Consider the following 27,304-nt stretch of genomic DNA (forward strand, 5'->3'; position numbering starts at 1 on the left):
CAGTTTAGTGCAGGAAATGGGGACACCTATTCCAAAACTCTCTGGAAAACTACTGGATTTACTCCCATAATTTCATATCCTTCTCCTTCTCTATATTTTATCGTTATAAAATAATAATCATTATTATTTTACACTCTTTTATATTATTTTTTTATACTCCTTCAGGCGTTCTCAGGGTAAATTTAAAAGTGTAGTAGTTTAAACATATTTCCTTTAAAGGAACCTTCAAAGCTCAATAAGAGCTGTCAAAAAGCTGTGAACAGGGCTTCCCTGGTGGCGCAGTGGTTGAGAGTCAGCCTGCCAATGCAGGGATGCGGGTTCGTGCCCCGGTCCGGGAAGATCCCACATGCCGCGGAGCGGCTAGGCCCGTGAGCCATGCTGCTGAGCCTGCACGTCCGGAGCCTGTGCTCTGCAACGGGAGAGGCCACAACAGTGAGAGGCCCACGTACCGCAAAAAAAAAAAAAAAAAAAAAAAGCTGTGAATAAGTCCTCTAGTTAGCACTTTCCACAAACAGAGTTCTACAAGTCTCAATGATCAAGTCTCAGGGCCAGTTCTCTTAGCTGCATAAGCCATGAGAACTTACCCAGGAAAAGACTCCAATGTATATACCTTCTCCTAGGTGGCCAACACATCCAAACTCTGGCGAACCAAACTTTCTTTTTGCTAACTTGGAGATGCAGAGAAAGCAGGTTTGACCTAGAAAAGCTAGAAAGACAGTTCTTGATAGTAGTGCTGAAGGACAGACGGTGCTGCTTCATAGTTGGAAATGAAAAAAATACCTCTGAACCCAAAGGAGAAAGAAGCATTTGGAAATGGAGAGCCAACGATTCAGGTGAGGGATAAGTAATTTCTAAAGCTATACTAATGAGAAACTAGTGAAATGGGTGCTTCTGGGAAACATGTTTTAAAAATAAATCTAAACTATTTGTAATACTGAATAATTAACCGTAAACTCCAATTCCATATTACATGTAGCTGAGAAGGAGAATGGGGAGAAGAACAGTGGAGAAAAAGAACAGGGACTATAAGGGGGCTTCAGAAAAGTTAAGGTAGGTGCGTAATTTACCTCAATCTGAGGTAAATCTGTCAACCATGCAGTATACTGGCTACAGTTTAAGAATACATTATCATTTGTTGTAATTGCCCTTTGAAATTCAGATTAGTTCACTAGCAATTTAGTATAATTCTTTATGTGCTAGCCATCTTCAAATGGAGAAGAAAGCAACCTAATTGAAGCAAAGGAAGTAAAAAGGAGGATTTACAAAGGTGGTAGGAGATGGGAAAGGAGGAAAAGGGAGGAACGCTTTCACCCAACAAATTAACTTGCTAGTAAATAAACTTGATATAAAAGCCTATGCAAACTCTATTCCATTGTTCTTTAAAAAGTGCAAAAGGGAAGGAAAGGCATAATGGTCAAAAAATAAATTTCAAACCTTGTCTCAAATTCATGTTGATACTTTATAATTGACTAATTCAAGAAATAAAGTTTTATTTGAATAAATCACATTTTAAAATTTTAACTGCTTAAAATTTCCCCCTTTTGGACCTTTGATACTTCACATGACTTTGATAAGAATAATTTATGAAAAAATTGATATGAATCACAAATCAGGGCAAATCTATGGAGAAGGCATAAAAGTGACTCTGACAACATTTATATCTTTTTCATTAACATTAGCTTTTTTTGGGTGACTTTTCAAAAAAGATAAAATATAACCAACTTACCAGTTATATACTTAAGTACATAATACAAAATAATAAACGCTGTTTTGGAAAGCAGATTTAATGTAAACAAAGATTTTTTTTAAGTCAAACAATTACTAAATCATTAGAAATGTTAGTAAACCATGCATATTCAAAAGCCATTTCTTCTGTACTGTAAAGCAGCTGATAAATTACAAAGACATATTAGTTATTAAAAAACACTCTTAAAAATGATTTAAAAGATTTTTGTATTAGATGACAGTGAAACACAATCAACACCTTTTGATTAGAAAATATTTAAAGAAATGTGCAATGGTCTAGTAAGCCTGCTCCCTAAACAATATGCATCTGTCCATTATACTACTGCAGATAGTGTATACATTTTTAACATGACTAGATTTAAAAAATTTTTATTCATATATCTCAAGGTCATGAAAATAGAAAATATATTAAAGACAGATGCATGTCAGTAGGTATAGGGTCACTGGCAATAGGTTTAAACGGCATTAGAATGACATTAACTTCAGACAGCTTTCCTAAGGCTCTAAGGAGAAAAGTCTATTTACATGCAGTCAAAGGAAGTATTAATTAAGAGAGGAGAGCCCAGGGAGTGCTGGTTTAGCGTGTGCCTGCAGGTCACTCTGGAGGGAGAGGAGGTGCTGGGGAGGGATAGTCATGCAGAAGGGGAATACCATGAATGGGAAGCCAGAGCAGGATAGGAGTGAGAGACACAGACTCACTCTGTCTGCGGTGCGGTGGAACAGTCCGTGGGATGCCTTGGAAGGAGCCCTGCCAAGGAGAGAAGGAGGGGGCAGAATACCCACCCTGTGCAGAGAGAGACGGGGGTAGGGAGGTATAATAAAAAAGGGAACCAAAAAATAGAGAAACCACAGTCATACTTTAAAAAAAAATAACAGTGTTAATGAGAAGACAGATTTCATTTTTTTAAATACAGGCAGCCCAAATTACTAAAAATACATCATAATCCAAAACTAGTTATTTTTTATATGTTAAGGAAAAAATTATTTTCCTCTAATATTTGTAGTTAATGCATATGAAATAATATATTTTTTCTGGCATACAATTACATTTATCATCATGTATCTCTTTTTAAAGTAGCAGATTCCAGTTTTTTTGCAAAAAATGAAAGCATTTAAAAGGGGAGATAGACTTTTAAGAGTTAAACACACAGAAACTGCATCAATAATAAATTAGGCATTAAAAAATTATCATACAAAATTTTTTTCTTTTTTAACTCATAGGTTTTCAAAGGATTAGCAGCTAAAATAAAGAACATTAGCTGAAGATAGCAGAACCAACACAGCATTCAAAAGACTTAGGATGTTGTAAGAGTGAGTACTATATCAATAATGTGACATACAGGCCACAGGTTACACATGCAAACTTTTTAATTTTATTAACTTGTGGCTTCTTAGCTTTACTTATTTTTATCAGATTATCAGAACTGGAAAACAACAGAAATGTCATTTACTTCTATTTCCTCACATTCCAGGTAAAACTGGGTCTTCAAGAGAGAATTTGTTCACACAAATAGAACCAGATTGGGTCTCATGTCTCTCTGTTCCTAGCCTCCTCACTGATGAGACATATCCACACATAAAACTATAGAAACACTCATGATAGCATCAAGAAAAATGAGCTTGTAAATCATCATCACATCCAGCTCAATTTGCAAAATAAAGTATGCATAATTTTTCACAGCAATTAATCTGATATAGAAATGATGTACTAGAAGATTACTAATGTATTTTACTGATGTTTAGATATTTCGGGAACACTGATCCAAATAAAAAACTTATGTCCACTCCTGTATCAACATTCCTTGTCTCAGGTTCAGTATAATCAGACACATTTAAATTTAAGAATAATCCTACATTGCTCACTACAAAACAAAAACCAAAAAAAGATCCATTTTCTATGTTGATTAAGGAAACAAATAGCTACAAGAAATTAAATAAAATTAATGATCTTTAGAGTATCCTAGTAAATAAAGATCTTGTCTTTTGAAATTATTGTAACTTCTCCACTAATTTAGCCATGGGTGTTTGTGAAAACAGATTAGGAAATATTTAATAGGGTGATGACCCCAGGTGCTCTCCATAGATATTACCTGATACAACTCGATTTTGCTGTTTCAGAGATGTTTTGGTCCAAAACCTTTACACAAAGCAAGTCCTCAGCCAAGAAGGGGCATGTACTTTTCTCCCTATGGGTTTCACCAGGCAGGACCAGCTTCTACTCATTGCACTGGGTAAAGAAACTTTCAGATAGGGATTTTGTAAATAAACTAAACCAGCAGTCAGAGATTCCTTCTCAAAGAAATAACGTCTCCCTGAGGGTTTATGGAAATAGTACCCACTGGGAATCAGGGAACTGTGTTTTTCCTTGGATCTTCTAAGAGCCTATAACCTTGAGAAAGCCACTGATCTTCTCTGAGTCTCAGTCTCTTCATTTGTAAGATGCAGGATTGGAATGTGCTACAGACTAAGTCATTTGTGCTCCCGCCCCCAAGTTTCATATGTTGAAACCTACTGCCCCAGTGTGATGGTTTGGAGGTGGGCCTTTGGGTAGTGATTAGCTCATGAGGGTGGAGCCCTCACGAATAGGATTAGTGCCTTGTGAAAGAAATCCCAGAAAGCCCCCTCACCCCTTCCACCATGTTGAGGACACAGGGAAAAGACGGCTGTTTATAAACCAGGAAGCAGGCTGGTGCCTTGATCTTGGAATTTGCAGCCTCCAGAACTGTAAGAAATAAATTTCTATTGTTTATAAGCCAGTCTGTGGTATTGTTATAGGTGCCTGAACGAACTAAGATAGAATGGTTCATCTCTAAGAAACGTCTCACTTTTAGTTGTAATTCAGTTGGCTCACACACCCCCAACTCCAGAGTCACTGTTATCCTTTAATTTTATAACTCTATTTATACGGCACTTAAAACAATCAACTGTATTAAATTGTCTCTCATGATAAATCATTAGTTCTTTAAAATAATTTAAGTGAAAGTATCTGTAAAAATACCTAGAACCTGTCAGGAGTTTAAAAGATGTTAAATGTCCCACATTCCCTGCCTAACCGTCCCCAGCAAACGGGAGACTCTGTTTACTGATTCAAACTGAATTAAATTAAGTTATTGTGTTTACCTAGAGATGAAGATATAACATTTGACAGGCCTGGACACACACTGCAAGCACCTAAAAATCTTAAAAAACAAATACAATGATACCCATTCTTTACTCCCCCAAGACAAACAAATCAATGAGATATCAACTACACACCCACCAGAATGGCTAAAATTTAAAAAATAATAATGACAACACTAAGCGCTAGTGAGGATGCAGAGAAACTGCATCACTCATACAATGCTGATGAGAATCTAAAATAGCACAGCCACTCTGACAGTTTGCCAGTTTCTCTGAAAACTAAACGTACAGTTACAATATTACCCAGAAATCGCACTACTGGGCATTTATCCTAGAGAAATGAAAATTTACATCTACACAAATATTTATAACAGCTTTATCTTTAATAGCCAAAAACTGGAAACTACCAACATGTCTATCTATTATAGACACAAGTGGTTAAAAAAACTGTGGAACATCCAATATTATGGTCTACTACTCGGCAGTAAAGAGGAACAAATTACTGATAGACACAACTACTTGGATGGATCTCCAGGGTATTATGCTGGGTGAAAAAAAGCCAATCTCAAAAGCTCACACACTGTATAACACCATTTATATAAAATTCTTGAAATGACAATATTTAGATATGGAAGACATTAGTGGTTGTCAGGGGTTAGGAATGGTAAGGGAAGAAGTGGTTGTGACTATTAAAAGGCAGCGCAGAAGAGAGAACTTTGTAGTGGTGCAATAATTCTGTGTTTTAAATATGGTAGTTGTTGCAGGAATCTACACAAGTGATAAAATGGCACAGAACTATGCATTCTCTAAAGTCAATTTCGGTTTTGACACTGTACTACAGCTATATAAAATGTAACTGTTGTGGGATATTGGGTGAAATAAGGGATCTATTTTTGCAACTTCCTATGAATCTACAAGAATTTAAAATAAAAAGTAACAACACAAACAGAGGAGTAAAAACAATGCACATTAGAGTGATACTGAGGAAAATTATTTGAAATGCTAATTATATTGGTAGGATCATATTTTCTTGGGGAGAGAAGGAAAACATGTTTAATGACCTTCTCATCTCTATAAACTAAAGGTAATTTCCCTGATAATAAAAAGATGATTATATATTCCTTTCAATAGTAAAAAAAAAACTGAAACAACTATAAAACATGACTAACTAAACCTTGAGACCAGGCAAGTTCAGAGACAGCAGACATGTGAGCAACACCAAGCAGCAGCGCTAAGAAACAGCATGTGCTGGCTCCCCATGATTCCATGTCTACTGGAAGTGTTTCTACAAAGAAGGGAACTTGTATGGAAGACCCTAACTTCGAAACTTAGAAGATGTATGATTTATAAGATCTAAGGAAAGGATGGGAAACATGATTTTGAGCAAAAAGACAGTATTAACGAAGAAAGAAAAATTTCCCAGACGGATAGATCTCTTCCAGCAGTGAGTGCTGGAATACACTACACTCCTGAACTGAAGATTGCTGGAAGTCACGGCCATGTGAAGATAGATTTGAGAGCCAGATGGTCTAGTCCCCGTAACTGGAAGACATGTCCACCATCCTCTGGTCCAGAAACAAGGCCTCACTGTCCTATCATCTGATTTACACTTTGCTGTCTGTCCATGAGTACCATAAACTAAGAATCAAGCAATGTCTTTCATTTAGTATCCAAAGCCCTTAGTACTGGGATTGAAATACAGAAAAAACTAGTCAAAGTTCAATGAATGAATGAATAAATGGACCCATGGTTTAAAACCTGAAGGAATTTTCTATTTTGTGTTATTTTTTGGTTAATTCCTGCTACATAGTTCAGGGTTAAAGCCAAACCCAGTGACCTCCATTCAGAGCTGCACTATCCAATATGGTTGCTAGCAGCTACATGGGGTTAAGCAGATAGTCTCAATCGAAATGTGGTATAAATGTAAAATACACACAAGATGTCAAAGACTTCATACGAAAACAAAAACTAGAATGTAACGTATCTCAATATCTTCTTTATATTGATTACATGTTCAAATGGTACTACTGGGTTAAATAGAGTATTTTATTAAAATTAATTTTGCATGTTTCTTCTTGCTTTAATTTGGATACTAAAGCATTTATATTATATATGTAGCTCACATTACATTTATATTGGAGCACTAATTAGAGGGCAGGAAAGTGCATAATTCTTTCCTAGTTGATGCTGTGAAGATCCCTAAGCTCTGCCCAGGAAAGGGCCTTTTGCTCAACTGAGTCTACTTTAAATCTTCTGCTGACTTTTAAGATGAAGATATGAGACGCTTTCTGCTGGAGAAATCACAATGGTTGTATATAAAAACAAAAAGCAGTAGGAATGCATATGAATATATCACATCCAAGGGGAAAATCTACTTGTAGGAAAACATAGGATATCTGACATATAGTTTAACCATATGCATAACATTCTAGTTACACTTTAAATCGGTGGGACAAAATACATACATATGCACACAAACAAGAACAAAATAAAAGAATACGAAAACATTAAAAAACAAGAGTATCTGGATTCAGGGTTTTAGAGGAAATTTCATTTCTCTCAAGATAAAGCCTAGGGAGACCAAGTAAAAACATCTTTCTGTGAACTCAAACCTTGTGGGATAAGATAAAGAACAGTGAACCGAGTTCTTCAGAACACATGCAGCTCTTCCCTCAGCAGCTGCTTTTTCTTAAAGCAAGGGATGAGAACAGATGAGAGTTACCACCTGAGCTTAGAGGATGGAGAATTTTTAATCTTAGCACTGAAGAGATAAAACTTTTCCTGATTCAGGAAGATTAGTTTGCTTGTGTCTCCCTCTTCTGGGAGAGCTTAGGAAGCCTCCTGGAATGGTCTTATTTGCTCCGAAAGGGGTCTGTGGCAGTTGGCACTGTAGCACTGAGCTTCCTTAGTGGATGAAACTCTTTACTAGAGATTTCTGTCTTCCATAAACTCATTCCCACCTCCCACCGCCCCACTTTGAATCTACATCTATATCTAACTTCTCTGGCACTTTTCAAGTTCCAATCCTACATATTCAAACTCCTCTACCCTTCTGTCCTGCCAGAATCTCAATCTCAAGTGATTAAAATATATATCTAAAACCTTTAGCAGTTTTCTTACCAAATAAAATCCCTTCTCTTGGTTCTCCTGTTTTCTTAACTGACATGTCATCTTCCCAGTCATCCACATTTGATAACTTACATCCATCTTCTTCCCATTCATCACACCTTTTCATCTAATCACTTTTCAAGACAACAGATTCTGCCTCAGGGATTTTCTCTCCGTCTCCATGAGAGATCAAAAATCATAGGTTAGCCTCATCTCCTGGGCTATTATAATAATCTTCTAAGTAGTTTTCCCTGCCTTCACTGTGTTCTCACTGGAACTGATTCAATCCTACTGGGCCCTGTGCTAAGCCAGTAAGCACAGATGAAGGAATGAGACACAACCCCTGCCTCATGACAATCACAGTTTCTCCTCTCACATTACTCTCCCTGTAACAAAATACAGTTAAGTCTGGCCCCTGCTAGAACCTTCTGGCTACAGAATTAAGTTGAAAGTTCTCAGTCTAACATCTAAGTCTCTCCATAATGTGATCCAACTCTAACTCTCCAAACTTCTCTTTCCTCATAATAATTCTTATGTAATCATTACTACTACCACCAACAATAACTACACTAAAACATGGCAAAGTATAGTAAATGATTTAAAAAAACAGAGAGGTAACAATCCAAATGTTACAGTTACAATCGTAAAAGAAATTTCATCTGGTTGGTAAATTTTTATTTAATCCATGCCCAGGTATTCCTTCTGTGAAAGATGACAAGCAGCCCCTAGTGCCCAGTGATCTCATAAACAACCTCACAGAATACCATGGTTACTCTGAGACCATGGTAACATGAAACAAAATAAGGTCACTTCATAATTTTGCCTAAGTACAGATAAAGGCAAGGTCACACTGTGCCATCCAGAAAGTACTCTAGACTTTTCTATCTTCTGATAGTATCCAATCTGAGCAAACCCGATTCCTTAGACCCTCCCTCAAGTCATCCAAGAAAAGCTCAAATCCTATAAAAGGTTCTTTCTGATACAATCTTGATATCATTTTTCACAATGTGTGTTCTCCCTGGCTGCAACAAGTAATCCACCCAACTTGTTTTACAGATATATTCCTGGTGGGCTTTGGCTGAAGGTACATTGACACTTCACTGCTCTGAATGATCAGGATAGCTATATTTGCTTAGAAATTTTAGGACTAGGTAAGAGAAATGGTATTATTTTCTGTTATATCAGGAATATCAATGTAACTTTTTGAAAGAACCCTCTGAGCATAATACTAAAGAGACATTCTCTAGGAAAAAATTTTAGTTACATCTGACATTTAAAAAATAGTAATTTTCTAAAACATCTGTAAAAATGTTTTTGTAATTACCTAAGAACAAGAGAAGTTAGAATGCTCCAACAAATAAAGGCCTGATAAGTTAGCACTCTGCTAGCATAAACTAAAAGAGGAGCAACTTTTATTACCTCTTATGGAAGCTGATTAATTTCTTCTAAAAGACTAATTTGATCATGCTGCTTCTTGGAAACCTAACAGGATCATCCATTTCTCACTGATTGCTATCTAACATTAAATTCTAAGAGTAAAATCTCTCTATGTCCTGCCTACACTCTCACTGTGTTAAGTCAGTAAGTTAAACCCTACATTACACACATGAAATGGATACCAGCAGTGGAAAACTTTGGTGCTGTCCTTTGTTTTCTAACTACTGTGCACACAAACTTTGTTTCTTTCAGTGGACATTTTATTTATTTTATTATTTTTAAAAAACTTATTTATTATTTATTTATTTTTGGCTGCGTTAGGTCTTTGTTGCTGCATGAGGGCTTTCTCTAGTTGCGGCGAGCGGGGGCTACTCTTCATTGTGGTGCATGGGCTTCTCATTGCGGTGGCTTCTCTTGTTGCAGAGCCCAGGCTCTAGGCGCGTGGGCTTCAGTAGTTGTGGCATGCAGGCTCAGTAATTGTGGCACACGGGCTTAGTTGCTCCGCGGCATGTGGGATCTTCCCTGACCAGGGCTCGAACCCATGTCCCCTGCATTGGCAGCCGGATTCTTAACCACGGTGCCACCAGGGAAGTCCCTTTCAGTGGATATTTTAAACAAAGTTCCAAAAATGCCTACTTCAGTTCTGGTATTTGGTATTAGAGGATACGAATTTACATACCCTTAAATTTATGACCAGATAAACCACTCAGCTGCTCTAATATCTATATTTCATTTGTCCCTAGCCTTGTAAAACAATTCCATTTTTCAGTTATTGGTTTCAGGTGCTATTGCTCATAAACTACAGTGTAAAAGACACATATAATAGAATTCTTGGTGTGTTGTCATACTCACATGCCTACTAAAATGTGATGTCTCAGTACAAAGATGGTTCCTATCAGCATTTAGCTCACTGAAACATAGGTCATATTTAACGTTCAATGTCTAATATTGATTAAACATTATTGCATGACCATTAAATATTACATGTTTATACACCAAAGGATATAGATATTTCACTTAAAATACTTCTAGTGGCATATTTTAAATATAAGTAATAGTGAATATAAATAAAAAGCTTAGCAAAGAAATAAATCCCTTAATTCCCTTTGGAAATATATATAAATAGTAATGTAACGACTCTCTAATTGGGAGAAAATGGCACATCTAAGTTTAAAATCAGGTTATTAATCTTACATAAAAATTAACCAATAATACTGCCCACTTCCAAATCAGAAAGGCATGTGGTCTAAAAGAAAAAGGACTTAGGAAAGAGTACTTGAGACAAATCTTTGGGTTATATTGTTCCTTATATTTAACATTTCAACTTATCTCCCAGGCAAGGGGAAAAAAAGGAGCAAAGTTCTTTGCTAGCACATATATCATGACTGGTAGGACTAAGTAAATTCCTTCTCCTTTGGGAATTATAAACAATTGATTTTTTTGTGTGTGATATGTCTGTGATATATTTTTCTGATTCAATATTTTCTATTTTATAAATAGTTACAATAGGAACATAGTTGACTGTAACATTTTGCAATATATGTATGATCCAATAAATCTGAGTCATGCGAACCTAATTCTAAGCACAAAGGATTGCAAATAATGCTGATGATATTCCAATTCTTGAATTTATATAAATTTTATTCATATCTATTAAATATGCTATAAAGTGGATTAATCTGTGATTCAGTACTAGAAACTAATTCCAACAGAGCATTTAAATTTTATATAAAAGCATCTTTCTTAACTCCTTTGCTATATATAATAAGAGTTAGTTCTTAAAATATGAGAGGAAACTAGTATCAGGTCAAATTGTGCACAATCTGAGTTTTAACTGATTGGCAGCTTTCCCAATGATACCAATAAAACTGTTTATTCCTACACTCAATTTTCAGAGTAATCCAGGTTGGGTCATTATGTGAATCCTTTGGGTCCATCTTGCAATCCCTTCTTTGAGATTCAAGGGCATAAATAATAAGCTTTGATGGTGTGAGTCTAGAAATGTATTCTGGTATTTTGTCTTCTCTAGTTAATTTAAGATGTTCAAACAAATGTTCTATAAAAGTACCTATCATGAAAATTTACAATTTACTTAATGTGCAAAATAACTATTCAAATCTTCAAATACTGATGTTAAATCCTTTAAAAATGATATTGGAAATACATTTTAAAAACTTAAAATTCAGTCCAAGATAGTATTATTTATAAGAACATGCTTGTACATGGATCAACAATGTCATACTATGTTTAAAATATAGTCTTATAAGTTTATAAAGTGAATCCTTATTTCTCACATAATCACCATTTTCCTGCATATGCCTAGTCTCTTCAAGTATTCTTGTATGAATGATTAGGCACCTTCCATGTTTTTATTCTTCTTTCCATGTTATCCATTTCACTATTTTATCTGGGCATTCTGTCCCTCAGATGAGAACATTTGGTCAGAATTTGACTTATCCATTCTTCTTCTGAAGGTACCATCTTCTCCTACAACTCATTTTTACCTTCTTTCTCTTTTTTTCCACTACCTAAATATGAACTCTGTCTTTTTTATTTTCCTTCATTTCTTCCAAAAATTGCCTTCACTGACTTCCCTTTATTGTTCCAGGTGGCTTTCCTATAATCCATCTAAGTCTACTTCATCATTAACTCTAGAGATGCTTTGTCCAATATGGTATCCACTAGCCATATGTGGCTATTTACATTTAATTACAATTAAATATTATTTACAGTTATCTTCTGCAGTCACACTAGCCACATTTTCAAGTATTCAACAGTCACATGTAGCTAGTGGCTACTGCACTGGACCTCAAGGAAACTCTATGGAAGAGTGCTGATGTAGAATAGTCTCTCATTCTCAATTCTGGAACTCGTCTCTGTCTACTGACATCTTTTGCTTTCTATGATTCAACCACTACCTTCACCCTTTTCACCAAGCTTGATTCCTCCACCTAGACTTTCCCAATCCTTTGAACCTTACAGCACTTTCTACACTTTAACTATATCACACCGTCAGTTCCTTTAATAAGCACTTGTTAATGGAAGAATCCTTATTTGTCTGTATATTTTCTTTCCCAATTCCCCACTTCTACTTCAAGAGGCTAATAACTGAGATGGGAGGGGCTCACCAAACTTTTGTTGAACAAATTAATTATTAGCTTTGTACTTTATACAGAGCATACAAAAAATAACTACTTATTAGATGAAAAGAAATAAGTATCGTATAAACTTTAAAGGCCTATAGCTAAGTTTAAAAAAAGCAGATTGTTGATTACACTAACCATTATAATTCCCTGTTCATTTGTGTTAACGAGGATTCCACTGCTTAAAATAAGGCAAAAGAAGAGCAAGGCTGGCTTATCAGGCATTCTTTTACCATGAAATACCTATTACTTGGCACCATACAATAGGATAACAATGACTGATAGCCATGACTCTCTGGCTCAGGCATATCCTGAGCGAGTTCAGAAAGTGTATTTTTAACACTAAACATGTTTTGAGATGTAGTATTTTTGAAAAACAATGAAGAAGCACAGAATGCATGGTTATTTTCTACTGTTTAGAAGAAGCCATTCCCTACCCTAACTATGCCCAAAACATAACCTTTACTGTCTGTATCTTAATGCATTTATACTTCCTAATAGCCTCAATATTTGTTTGAGTAATTATAATAACAATATATTTGAAAAGTCTCAACAAATAAAAAGAACAGGCTACATAATATATTTTCAGAGTCATATGCTGCTAAAGAGGGAAGACTGCATTTTGGACTTCTTTTTCTTGTAGGGCATGGAGAACTACTACTCTCATAAATACATGCAATAAGAGAGAGACTAGACACTCAAATAAAATGACCTACGGTATGCAGAATGGAAAAGCTATTAAATGCACATTCATTCATATAAGACACAGAAGAGAAGCTTTAGAAAGCACAGAAACACCTAAGAACAAGAAAAATCCACTTACCTTAAAAAAAAACTGACAGCCACAGCAGATTCAAAATTATTACAGTAAAAGGAGTAGAACAAAACATTGAAATAGTAAATGACAAGAAAAGAGGATAAGAGTATGTGTTACTTACAGGAATTCTTCTCCAGGGTGTTTGGGTATATTTATCAGCATATGTGCGTTTTTCCTCTTTAGATTTTTGATGGCAGTTACACCGAGTTGCCTGAACAAAAACATAAATTTTTACATTGGTATAATTCTATATATACACATATACATACAAACAAAGTAATTAGGGTCTTTCTTAGGGGGTTAAAATAAAAATGCAAACATCAAAATCTATTCAGTAGTCTCCCATCTTTTTCACAGACTGGATTTTAGATTCACCCAGCAAGGCAAAATTTTGAGTAGTCAAAATTACCGTTGGCAATCTCTTATACTGCCTATACAACACACTACCTATGATTTTATTTATATAAATATATGTGTATATAGATGTAGAACATATACAGCAATATACAGTATATATAGAATATAATAGCAAAACTTTAAATACGTCCCTAAAGTATTATGGTACTACAATCACTGCAGCAGTTTCTTTCTTAAATTCGTTTTTGATGGGACTCGGCTATTAAATACCACCAGTCCACAATTAAGGTTGTCTCTTCACCCGTGCAACGCATTTAAAAGCCCTTTTAATGATGTGCTGACTTTACTGGACTGGAATATTTTAAAGGATCTCTGCCCTTTGACAAGATCCATCTGACCATCTCAGTTCATAAATAAATTCTCTTCACATGACTTCACTCAGATCATACTCATTCAGTAATTTATACAACACAAAATAATGTGCCTATTGTGTAAACTACGGTCTCTCAAATAAATATCAAATTTTTTAAAAAGGAAAAGATTGATAATGATAATTTCTCCTTGGTGTGAAGTTGGAATACAGCCATATTATTTATTAAACAACCCCCCTGGAGGTAAATACGCTTTCTTGTAGGAAAACCTACATACCAAATTCTTGATTATTGCATCAAGCTAAAATGGTAAGTTTTTACTTTTAAAATATTTACCAATATTCAAATTTTTTCTTAATTGCAATCGGATCATCCCAATTTCCATAATCAAAATAAAATCTAATCAAAACAAAAATCTCTGTAATACAGACGTGTTTCACATTCTTTGTATTCTTAGTATAGACATATTTCCCATTCTGAAACATGGGACAGTCACTGAAACAAAATTCAATATATATGCAGGTCAATCAAGACCTCCTGGAATTCAATATAATAGGAATTTGTAAAGAAGAAAACAGATAATATAAGACATTTATCTTTTTTTTTAAACATCTTTATTGGATATAATTGCTTTACACTGTTGTGTTAGTTTCTGCTATATAACAAAGTGAATCAGCTATATGTATACATATATCCCCATATCCCCTCCCTCTTGCAACTCCCTCCCACCTGCCCTACCCCACCCCTCTAGGTGGTCACAAAGCACCAAGCTGGTCTCCCTGTGCTATGTGGCTGCTTCCCACTAGCTATCTATTTTACATTTGGTAGTGTATATATGTCAATGCCACTCTCTCACTTCATCCCAGCTTACCCTTCCCCATCCCTGTGTCCTAAAGTCCATTCTCTATGTCTGTGTCTTCATTCCTGTGTGCCCCTAGGTTCTTCAGAACCTTTTTTTTTCTTTTCACATTCCATATATACGTGTTAGCATACGGTATTTCTTCTTCTCTTTCTGACTTACTTCACTCTGTATGACAGACTCTAGGTCCATCCACCTCACTACAAATAACACAATTTCGTTTCTTTTTATCGCTGAGTAATATTCCATTGTATATATGTGCCACATCTTCTTTATCCATTCCTCTGCCGATGGACACTTAGGTTGCTTCCATGTCCTGGTTATTGTAAATAGTGCTGCAATGAACATTGTGGTACATGACTCATTTTGAATTATGGTTTTCTCAGAGTATATGCCCAGTAATGGGATTGCTGGGTCATATGGCAGTTCCATTTTTAGTTTTTTAAGGAACCTCCATACTGTTCTCCATAGTGGCTGTTCAATTTACATTCCCACCAACAGTGCAAGAGGGTTCCCTTTTCTCCACACCCTCTCCAGCATTTATTGTCTGTAGATTTTTTGATGATGGCCATTCTGACTGGTGTGAGGTGATACCTCATTGTAGTTTTGATTTGCATTTCTCTAATGATCAGTGATGTTGAGCATCCTTTCATGTGTTTGTTGGCAAATCTGTATATCTTCTTTGGAGAAATGTCTGTTTAGGTCTTCTGCCCCTTTTTGAATTCGGTTGTTTGTTTTTTTGATATTGGGCTGCATGAGCTACTTGTATATTTTGGAGAGTAATCCTTTGTCAGCTGCTTCGTTTGCAAATATTTTCTCCCATTCTGAGGGTTGTCTTTTCATCTTGTTTATGGTTTCCTTTGCTGTGCAAAAGCTTTTAAGTTTCATTAGGTCCCATTTGTTTATTTTTGCTTTTATTTCCATTTCTCTAGGAGGTGGGTCAAAAGGATCCTGCTGTGATTTATGTCATAGAGTGTTCTGCCTATATCTTCCTCTAAGAGTTGTATACTGTCTGGCCTTACATTTGGGTCTTTAATACATTTTGACTTTACTTTTGTGTATGGTGTTATGGAGTGTTCTAATTTCATTCTCTACATGTAGCTGTCCAGTTTTCCCATCACCATTTATTGAAAAGGCTGTCTTTTCTCCATTTCTCTTGCCTCCTTTAACAAAGATAAGGTGACCATATGTGTGTGGGTTTATCTCTGGGCTTTCTATCCTGTTCCACTGATCTATATTTCTGTTTTTGTGCCAGTACCATACTGTCCTGTTTACTGTAGCTTTGCAGTATAATCTGAAGTCTGGGAGCCTGATTCCTCTAGCTCTGTTTTTCGTTCTCAAGACTGATTTGGCTATTCGGGGTCTTTTGTGTTTCCATACAAATTATGAAATTTTTTGTTCTAGTTCTGTGAAAAATACCATTGGTAGTTTGATAGGGATTGCACTGAATCTGTAGATTGCTTGGGTAGTATAGTCATTTTCACAATGTCGATTCTTCCAATCCAAGAACATGGTATATCTCTCCATCTGTTTGTATCATTTTTAATTTCTTTTATAAGATAGACATTAATGTCTTTTGTAAGACATTTATCTTAATGCAAGCACATTACTTGTTCTATCCTGACTGCTGCAATTCCAGAAATAATGTCCTGTCTGTGGCCCATGTGGTAACATATGAAGAACAATAACCGCCAAATATTTGAATTTTCCACAATTTGGAAAACCTAGTTTTTAGTGATTTCAATAGATAGAAAACAGCTACTCAAATCACTCCCTCTCCATTTGCATTCTTTATTGCTGACAGATTCTGTTCAGATGCTCACCTTTTATGCAGTCCCATATTCAGGGATTCAGTATCCTCTCTTGACCCAGTGATAGAGTTTGATTAGTCTGAACCAGTCTGATTAATCCCATTCCTCAGTGCTTAAGGGACAAAGAACCCAAATCTAGCCAATAAAACATGAGGCAAGCCTGGGTTATTTCTAAGAAAGTGCTCTTAATTTTTAAAATTGGTATGCTACAGAAAATAAGTGCTTTTCATATCTTTGGGGACTACTGAGTATACGACACATACAGCTATGGCAGACATCCTGTGACCATGAAGGGGTAGCCAAGAGGATTCCAAAAAAGCTACCCTAGAACTTTGCCATTACCCAAATGACCAATTAGGAAACCATGGAAGCAGATGGGACCAATATACTTTCTTGTTATTTAAGTTTATAAATGTTCTTATTTTCAAGTCACTTTTAGTTAGACTTTTACTTAAAACTTAAAACATCATTAGATATGCACTGATTACTAGCTGGGTGATTTGGGACAAATCATCAAATAAGAGTTATTATTTATCATGCACCCATGGACCAACTGTAGCATTAGAGAGTTTACATATGTAGTTCAATTAGCTATCACAACCCTATATGGTCAGTATTATTTTTATTATCCTCACATATAGAAGAGGCTTAAGAGAAATTAAGTAACGTCCCTTAGAGAAGACGGCTAGTAAGTTTCAGAGCCAGGATTTGAACCCAGGTCTATGCAGCTTCAGGCTGGTTATGGCTTCTCAAATATATTACAGTGCTAACCTACTTAAGCTGAATTCCACTTTCTAATGTCTCCACAAAGAAAATTCTACACAATAATTTCATAAGATTATTCTGAGGATTCAATAAACAAATGCATCTAAATTAACTATCATTTAACTAGTACACTAAGATGAAAATAAATGGGCATTCTCAGCACTTTGGAATAAGGTTCAAATAGTCATGCCTCTATACCTTTCAGTTTCATTTCTGGAGCACTGCAATCTGATTTTATATCTGTATATTTCACACAAAATATGAATTTAACACATCATATTGTCGCTATATTTTTCTTGAAGTTTGCATGTAAACATAGGTTAGAGCTGAGTGCCTATTTTTGAAAAAAGATAAAAAGTATAGAAAGCTAGAAATGGAAAAAGACTTTGAAATCATCTAGAAAAAACACATTTTTGATAAAGAAAGCACTAGAGACTGATGGAAACTGCCAATGTCATTCAGCTAATTAATACTGAAGACAAGAGATTCAGCTAATTAATACTGAAGAAAAGTTATCTAATTCCTATTCCATGGCTCCTCTGATGCCATTTTGCTATTTTTAAGAAGAGCAAATTAGGGATACAAGGAAAGAAAAAAACTGTAAAGAGAAAGGCAATTTTAATTTTGGTAATCTGAAAAATGCTCTTACCTATCTCTACTTTCAGTGGTTTATATCTCTTTAAATTCTCTTGATTTGAACAAGTGACTGCCCAGTTCCACAACTAAACTAAAGGTAGGTGATGGGATCTTCCAAGATAAATACGATTTCTAAGTTTAATGTATCAAATACAGAGAATTTTGAAGCACATATCGCTAAAGAGTAATGTTTTCACTTTTCTTTGCTTTTCTTCCTTTCTTTAGGATTCTCTTAGATATTTCTAAAACCTTTCTAAAAGTTATTTTTAAGGTGAGATATTGTTAAGGATAACTGGCCCAGTCTCTTCAGTAAGTCAGTACAATGAAAAAAGAATAATTCTAAAGTAAAAGAGACTTAAGGAATAACTAGGTGTAATGTACAAATGTACAGGATATTTTTAGAACTGCAGAAATCTGAATATGGAATGGATATTAGAAAATATTTTAAAAATTACTATTAACTGGTTAAAGATAATATTTCAGCTAGGAAGAGAACATTTCTTATTTTTTAAGAGGCACACTGCAGTTAAAAAGGACACTATTAAAAGTTCTCAGCATAAAAAGCTATATCTTTCATTATTTATTAATCATATATCAATATAAAGTGACCTCTTTTCATAATTTTTTTCAGTCTTAGATTTCTTCTTCTAATTTTAATACTGCAACTTCAGTTTTTTAGATGAGAATAACTTTATTGTCTCACCCAACCTTTTATATTCAGCATTATTGTGCTGTTTTACTTTATCTAAATTTCCTTTATACAAAGCAATTAATGGATTTTGCTTTAAATCCTCAACAAAGCTCTCTCCATGAGATAAGGCCATTTGCATTTACTATTATATTTATTACATTTGGTCTAATTTCTGTCACTTTACTTCTGCTGTTTTTAGACATCCTTGGTATTTCTCTACTTTAGATGTCTTCTTACTTTCATCTTTTGCAAGATACATTATTCTAATCTACTATTAGTTATCTTAAAGCATTTCACAAACATTTATCTAAGTATATAAAAAGAATAATTTTAGATACCCATTTGTAGATACACAATTCAGTGCTACTGACTTCTTCAGCATATCCCTTAACTCTTTTCTCAAACCTATTTTATTTAATCTAAATATTTACAAAAATTAATAGCAATTTAAAATTTTAATTAAAATTTTTTATTTCAAAACATGTTTTAATTAATAAATTAATATTTTTTAACATTAAATTATATATAATTACATAAGATTAAATAATGAGCATTAAGTTTTCTCCCGTTAGTAGTTGGGAAGTTTATCCCACCTAATCTCTCTAAAGATGGTTTTCATTTCACCACTCATTCATTTTAATCTTTATTTCCTTATTCTTGAGTTTTTTTTTTTTTTTTGCAGTACACGGGCCTCTCACTGCCATGGCCTCTCCCGCTGCAGAGCACAGGCTCTGGACGCGCAGGCTCAGCAGCCATGGCTCACAGGCCTAGCCGCTCCGCGGCACGCGGGATCCTCCCAGACCGGGGCACGAACCTGCATCCCCTGCATCGGCAGGCGGACTCCCAACCACTGCGCCACCAGGGAAGCCCTTGAGTTATTTTTAAATTTCTCTCTCAAGCATTTAGGATGCATTATTAAATAATTTTACAAAGATAACTGGGTGGCATATTTTTCAATATGCTAAAGGTCTGAGAATGTATCTTTGTATATAAATAAAAATGCATTTAGTTATAAAATGTGAGGGTCATAACCTTTTTTTCTAAAGTGCACTAGATACAACTTCTTGTGCTCTGTAACAGATTTTTGCAAAATTTGAAGCTTAATTTCCTAAAAGTACCTTTTCTTCTCCCTAATAATTGATTGGGTTGGGTTTTGTCTAGTTCTTAAATACGAACACTGGTCTTACTCTTTTCCTTTTTAATCTTATATGTGGTAGGCCCTCAATTTGCAATATTCAGTTATTCTTTTTTCAGATTCATAAGTTTTCTGATACCCTTAATCATAACATCTGATCCATCTGTTCTTACTATTTATTCATAAGGTGGATTCTGATCTGACCCCAATGGCTCAGAGCTCAATATATTATATCCTTTATATTCTGAGTGAGATTACTCCTTCATATTGCTGCATTGCTTTGCTATGTCAAAATAAGTTTTGACTTCCAACAAAGATTTTCTTTGGCCTCTTGTGATTGTTATGCCATTATATTCTTGTTATCCTGGCCTTTTATTATTACAAACCAAATTATAATTAAATTCAAGATACAGCACATACAGTTTTCATATGGAACTAACATTTGATATCATAACAATTATAAAATTATAAAGATTCAGACATATCTCTGAGAGATCACTCAGTATCATCCATGGGCAAGAAACATTTTTTTTTAGAACAGCCATTCTAACAGACAGCCATTCAGATTCCTAAGACTAAACACCAGTTTCGTTCCTCAACAACATGAATGTAAATTGGTGAATTTCAAATACCCAAAACAGAGGCAACTGAAAATGGATTGAGTTTTTCACCTTGAAAATTTATTATTTAGACTGAAAGTTAAACCACATACTTTAAGAGAGCATGTAACTTAAAAATAATATAATATTGCAATCTTAAAAGCTAAAAATAAAATCCAGTTTCAATTCTGGCTAGTTTTATAAAAAAATATACATATTGCCCAGTTTGAAAAGCCTGCACTTTACATACTACACTATAATACTTACAAGCTGATGTTCTAATAGTTGGATTTTTTCATCTTTTTTCTTTATTTCATCTTTAAGTTGTTTTATTTCATTTAATAAATCTTCATTCTGAAATATTTTAAAAAATTTAACATGAAGTATTTAATTGTATTTAAAAACACTAATGAGAAGCATTAAATCAATGATGAAGACTGAGTAATGAATTGGTTGTTTATTTAAGGGGGAAATTCTTCTTAAATATGTCAGCTATTAATCCATTAAAAAAAAAAACCCATTTTGGTCTTCTAAGAATTCATAGTCTAAGGAGTCTGACACGTAAACAATGACCAGTAATAGCAGCAACAGCTAACATTCATTGAGTATTAATCAGGTGCCAAGAACTAAGTACCTTTTAGGTATCTAAGTAGTTGATTCCGACTGCAACCCTGAGGTAGGTACTATTATCCCCATTTTACAGACAAGAAAATCGGGAACTAGGCCACGTAGTAAAATAAATTACACACAAAACAGTAACTTCAGCTAGATTTCAAGGAATGTATAAGAGTTGCCTGTCAGAAGAAATGAAGGCCACAAGTAGAGAAAACTGTGTAATTAAAGGCACAGAGTCATTTCATGGCTGGTTCAGAAATCAGCAGAAAGATAAACGTGCCTGAAGGATAACAAGGAAGATTCTTTTTCCATGAGCTACTTTCATGAGAACTGCCTAAATCAAAGAGTAAATACCCTGTTAACTTAGTCTAAGTTCCTAATAGTATTAAGAGAAACCTATTGTCAAGGTTAGCAGGAATCCAGTTACATTTCCAAGTATAAGGTATCATTACCCTATAGTTAGCCCATTTTGTTTACTGCTATTCAATTATCCAGAAATATATACTGAAATATATACTGAAATATATACTGATGAAGTAATATATATATACTGATGAAGTAATGCAAGCAAGGAAATCACAGTTGACTCTTGAACAACACAGGGATTAGGGGCACCAAAGCAGGGGTTAGGGGCACCGAACCTCTGCAAAGTCAAAAATCTGGGTATAACTTTTAGTCGGCCCTTGACATCCACAGTTCCTCCACAACCACAAGGCTCACATCCTTGGATTCAACCAACTGCAGATCGGTGTAGTACCACAGTATATATTATTGAAAAAAATCCGCATGTAACTGGACTCATGCAGTTCAAAACTGTGTTGTTCAGGGATAAACTGTAGAATATATATGTGAATGATACATCTTTCCAGAGAGAAAAGTGAGCAAATAATTATAATGTGTTGGTCATGAGCAAAGTATACACTTGTCTTCAGATATATTGGGAACAAAAAATAATATTGCAGTCTCATTAACAAGAGATTGGAAACAGACATTTTATGAAGGCTTTCACATATCAAATAAGCATCGCAATGGGGAAGAAACAACAGGGAAGAAAATATTTTTTAAAATGCTGTTATGTATACCACAATTGGGAAAGACTAATTATTATATATAAAAAATGACTTCCAGTTGAATTTAAAGAGTTTAGGGCCTTTAAAAAATAATATATCAAGACTAAAAAAAAAAGATGGACTGCAAATCATGAAGGACATATTTTTAAACTAAGTGGCAAACTAAGCTATTAAGAAATGATAAGTATATTTGATTATATAAAAATTTAAAGCATCTATACAATTAACATTAAAGTTAAAAGCTGGTGAAAACCTATGCTAATATGACAAAGAATTTATAACTCAAGTGTATTAGGAGACTGTTCAAACATATAAGATCATTTCTAGGCCCCAATAGACAAATAGTCAGTTCTCACAAATATACATATAACTGGAAAAATGTTCTATTTGACTTATTGAAGAAATACAAATTAAAGTATTAAAGGTATTGTTTTACAGGTATTAAATTGGGGGAGAAATACTCAATGTGATTAACAAGACTGCAGAAAAAATGGTACATTATCAGACATAACAACTGACGTTTCTGGACAAACGTATGCCTGTATATACAAAAGTCATAAAAATTACTTGCACTCTCTGATTCAGTTATCCAACTCCTATGCCAAAGAAATGATCCTAAGTACGAGAAAACCTATAATAAGATATTCTCTTAAAGTTACAAATTTAGAATTGTCCTGTAAGAGGACAACTGAAATACAATACAGTAAGCAACTTGATGGAATACTACACAGCCATCATTCAGTCATGGCTAGGTTCTGCTGGTGCTGGAGGAAATGGACTCAAAGCTGAAATCAAAACACAGTATGGTAATAACATTTATAGCCGACATGCATATAGCACTTACTTTAGAATAGGCACTGCTCTAAGGATTTTACACATAAAGACAGGCAAAGGAGAAGACATCAGGAAATGGGTAATTCCAGTGTAGTCTTAAAGGATAAGTAAAAGGTTCTAAGGACACAAAGTGTGTCAGGCTTTGTATTTTAGGGTAAGGGATTCTATAAGACAATACAGAGATGGGGACAAGCATAGCATATTTGGAGAATTACAGGCAGTGATGCTGTCACATGAAGGCTGTGGTATACAGTGGGGAGCAATGTGGTTAGTAAATTAGGCAAGGGCCAGATCATAGAGGGCCTGAACATCAAGCGTGGCTTTAGTCAGGGAGTAACAGATAGATCTGCATTTGAGATGGCTTTGACAGCTGTTTGGAGGATATACTTGACAAGGACAACGACAAAACTAGGCTAGGAAACCGGTTATCAAGATGTTGTAATATGCCAGGTAAGAGCAGGGGCCTGACCCAAGAGAGTGATAATAGGGAGGAGAAGAAACAGGAGAAAAGGAGATGTTGGCAATTCACTGCATGAGAGAGAAGAGCACAGAGAAGTAGTCAAGACTGACATCTCCATTTCTAGCTTAGATGATATAGTAAATAGAAACAGAGAATGAAGGAGGAGAAATATGTCCAAAGAGAAATACATATATGTATATTGGCAGCGTCGTGCAGCTCATGGGATCCCTGACTAGGGATCGAACCTGGGCTCCTGGCAGTGAAAGCGCTGAGTCCTAACCACTGGTCCGCCAGGGAATTCCCCAATGAGGAATATTTTTGAGTTTTAAATACATTGCTAGAGGTACACACACCTCTTGAGAGGTGTGTTAGAGGTATTCCATCTGTGAGTGGGACACACAGTGGAAATGTCCAGTGGGACAACTGGATTACCAAGTATGAGAGAGACTGATCTTATGTGTTATCAATATATATGTTATATGTGAAATCATGACAGTAGAAAGTTTGATGAGGACTGGACTAAAGATATAAATCTACATTCTAAAGAAGAAAAGGAACCTACAAAGAAAATGGAGGGGGGCGATGTTAAGGGGTATATAGGGAATTCAGACAGAAGTGACACAAAAACCAAGGGATAAAGCTTGTAGGACGACAAAGGCCAGGCCAAATGTCTATTTTCCCAGGTTTCCACATTAACTGGAAAGGTAGTTTAAGGAGAGTCAAGAAAAGGTTTATTCGATTTACTGAATTTAGGATAGGTAAGATACAGAAATTTATAAGGTGAGGATGAAGGGGAAGTTGAGAAAGCACACTGCACAGAGATGAGAGAGGAGGTCTTTAACTGCAGCAGAAGATAAGAGTCCAGAACACGAGAAGAAAGGTTGGTTTTCCACAGCACAGCGGTCACTTTTCCCTACAACTGGAATAAAGTGATTGAGAGTGACATAGACACAGACTAAGTCAGAAGGCAGGCAGCAGAAGATCTTGCTTGAAAAACACAAGGCCACCTGCAGAAGTTGAGAAGAGTAGCTGAGAAAGAGGCTGAGGAGAGTGGCCAATGTCTGGAACAGCTCATCAAGGGAATGGGAGAGACAGCTGTCCTGAGATAAAGGAAAGACTGTAGACATGGCAGGTCCAGTGTAGATTTTAGACCCTAAAATTGTAATGGTATAAGTCACCATATTTGTATCATTTGAAACTGAACTGCGAAACCATCTTGGATAAGAAGATGACATACTTGGGGATTTGCTGATGAAAGTGAAGGACAGTCTAGTGTACTGGGCTGAGACAGTGTGAGCTATTGCATCTCACCTTGGAAAGAAGGAAGAAAGACTAGGAATGATCTGCCTGAAAGGAAGGCACTGGGGACAAGAAATAAATACATGATATGTCTATCATGTAGTATTAAATTAACAGACAAACTGTAAAGGAAGATGGACAAAATGAAGACATTAATTCTATAAAAAAGTTGGAATTAAACTTTTTTTCTTTAAAAAGAATTTCTTTACATGTAAAAACCTTTTCACAAAAAAGAATTCAGGAAAAAAGTCAACTTTACTCTTAAAATATCAGTCACAAAACTTAAAAAAACTGAGATAATCAGAAATCATCTAAATCAATGGTTCTCAATTGAGTATGCAAGTAAAAGTTTTTTAAAAAGAGATGTCCTACTGCAAACCTATTTTATACTCACAATAGGATGGAAGCCCAGAGACGGGAAGAAATTTATATGACAACAGGTAGGTAACATGTTGAAAAGCCAAGATTAGATAACCAGATGTGACTATTATCCTATATTCTTTTGATTTTGTGTTTTATACATAAATTTGTTCCCAATAGGTCACTCCACATCCTATGAGAAAATTACGTTTCTCTGACCCCTAATACCAAGCGTGGCCACTTGACCTGTTTTGGAAACGACATATGTTACATCCAAGCAGAATCCACATGTTATTATGCCAATGCTACTTTCCCTCAGGTACAAAAAACATGTCCCAGGATAAGTGCTGATCCTTCAGCCTGGATCTCAGAATGAAGAGGACACGTGAAGTCCCATTGATCTACAACCAAAATGCAACATATCGAGAAATAACAAGAAATAAACTTTTGTTATTGTAAGCCACCAATATTTTGAGGTTGTTACTACAGATAAGCAGTACACACTGACTATTATACCTTGAAAACAGAATGTGAAAGGAAACAATAATTTTACTTGGAATCATGAAAGACATCAAGAATACCTGTATGTGCTTAAGAAGTAAATATGTGATTCAGGTAGATGCAAAAAACAAAAAGAGCTTTCTTCAACTAAAAATAGACCTCAAGATGAGAACTATAAAGAAATACACCTTCAAACACTAACCTGCATCTGCATTCTATAATTTTATCATTAAACATGAAAAAAATAAATTAATGTCATTTTCATTAATATTTCTTCAATGTTGTGATTATATATGAGAAGTACCTATTAACTGTTTTAATTTTTGTTGGTAGTCATATTTTAAAAACTGTTATTCATAATTATAAAAAAGAATTTAATGATTTTTATTTTTTTAAAAAGAATCCTGTACCAATATTAATACAGGGACAGATGATTATCCAACTGATAAGACAAACTCAAATTAAAGCACCACAGTGATATCATTTTAACTTAATAAGGTAGTAAAAGAAATCTGATTAAAATCCAAGACAGCAAAGCTGCAGGTTTTAATATATTTATTATTAAATGTTTTAATTATTATTGCTTTATAATTTTAGTAATAAAAAATTTTTTTGAAAAATTCAGCATGACTACCTAGTCATCATACCTTGTATATTTGATCACCATCTTCTGGTTCTGGACTAGATGACAAGGAGAGTTGAACATCATGCAATGAACCACTTTCATCATGCTGTCAGAAAGAAGAAAAAGAAAACGTAAGATTAATACAATTAACTGCAGACACTGAATTCAACCTGAATTCACCCCAGGCCAAATATAAACATGGCAAACAGGAAATAAGATTTTAGAAATCTCCTTTTCATCTCTATGCACTGGTAGAAAGAAATGTGGAACAGGAAACAACAGAGCTCAGGAAAGAATATTTTGTGGGAATAAATAACATACACTATACAAGTCGATGATGCAGAAAGCCACTGAAAGTTTTAAAGTGGGAAAAGGGATATGGGAAATTTCCTTAAAAATTTTAAGACTACCTCACCTATGAAAAATGTAAAATAAAAGTCAAATTAAGTCTGATTTGAATCAGCTGTGGTGTTCTGAGTATAAAGGAGTCAGAAACAATAATATTAAATGGCTCAAAAAGGTTTGACCATGGGCTTCCCTGGTGGCGCAGTGGTTGAGAGTCCGCCTGCCGATGCAGGGAACGTGGGTTCGTGCCCCGGTCCGGGAAGATCCCACATGCCACAGAGCGGCTGGGCCTGTGAGCCATAGCCGCTGGGCCTGTGTGTCCGGAGCCTGTGCTCCACAACGGGAGAGGCCACAACAGTGAGAGGCCCGCGTACCACAAAAAAAAAAAAAAGGTTTGACCACAAAAATCATTTGATTAAAAATACTAGATACATATTGCATGACTCTATTTATATGAAGTTTGAGAAAAGGCAAAACTAATTTATGGTGCTACAAATCAGAAGAACAGTGGCTGACTCAGGGGAAAGGGGTTATTGACAGTAAAGTGCATTATACTCCATAAGGATGCTGGAAATGTTCTATGTCTTGTCTGTATGCGTA

The 27,304-nt window shown here is 35.1% G+C and overlaps 1 protein-coding gene across 13 annotated transcripts in view; it reads right to left on the reverse strand.

Annotated features, from left to right (window-relative positions):
* Positions 1 to 27,304, reverse strand: part of CCSER2 (coiled-coil serine rich protein 2) — a 162,823-nt gene that overhangs the window by 14,560 nt on the left and 120,959 nt on the right. For 4 of the 13 annotated variants that reach the window (XM_067710325.1, XM_067710326.1, XM_067710337.1 and 1 more), the window contains 3 exons: positions 26,382 to 26,465; positions 20,863 to 20,949; positions 13,493 to 13,582 (listed from right to left, as the gene is read on the reverse strand). In XM_067710325.1, the coding sequence (XP_067566426.1) occupies positions 13,493 to 13,582; positions 20,863 to 20,949; positions 26,382 to 26,465 (261 nt within the window). Of the gene's footprint in view, positions 1 to 2,397; positions 2,531 to 13,492; positions 13,583 to 20,862; positions 20,950 to 26,381; positions 26,466 to 27,304 lie in introns of those variants that run through there. The other 9 variants (XM_067710333.1, XM_067710331.1, XM_067710328.1 and 6 more) reach the window with 5 other exon arrangements.

The sequence above is a fragment of the Pseudorca crassidens genome, chromosome 16 (genome assembly GCF_039906515.1).
Source record: "Pseudorca crassidens isolate mPseCra1 chromosome 16, mPseCra1.hap1, whole genome shotgun sequence".
Taxonomy (NCBI): domain Eukaryota; kingdom Metazoa; phylum Chordata; class Mammalia; order Artiodactyla; family Delphinidae; genus Pseudorca; species Pseudorca crassidens.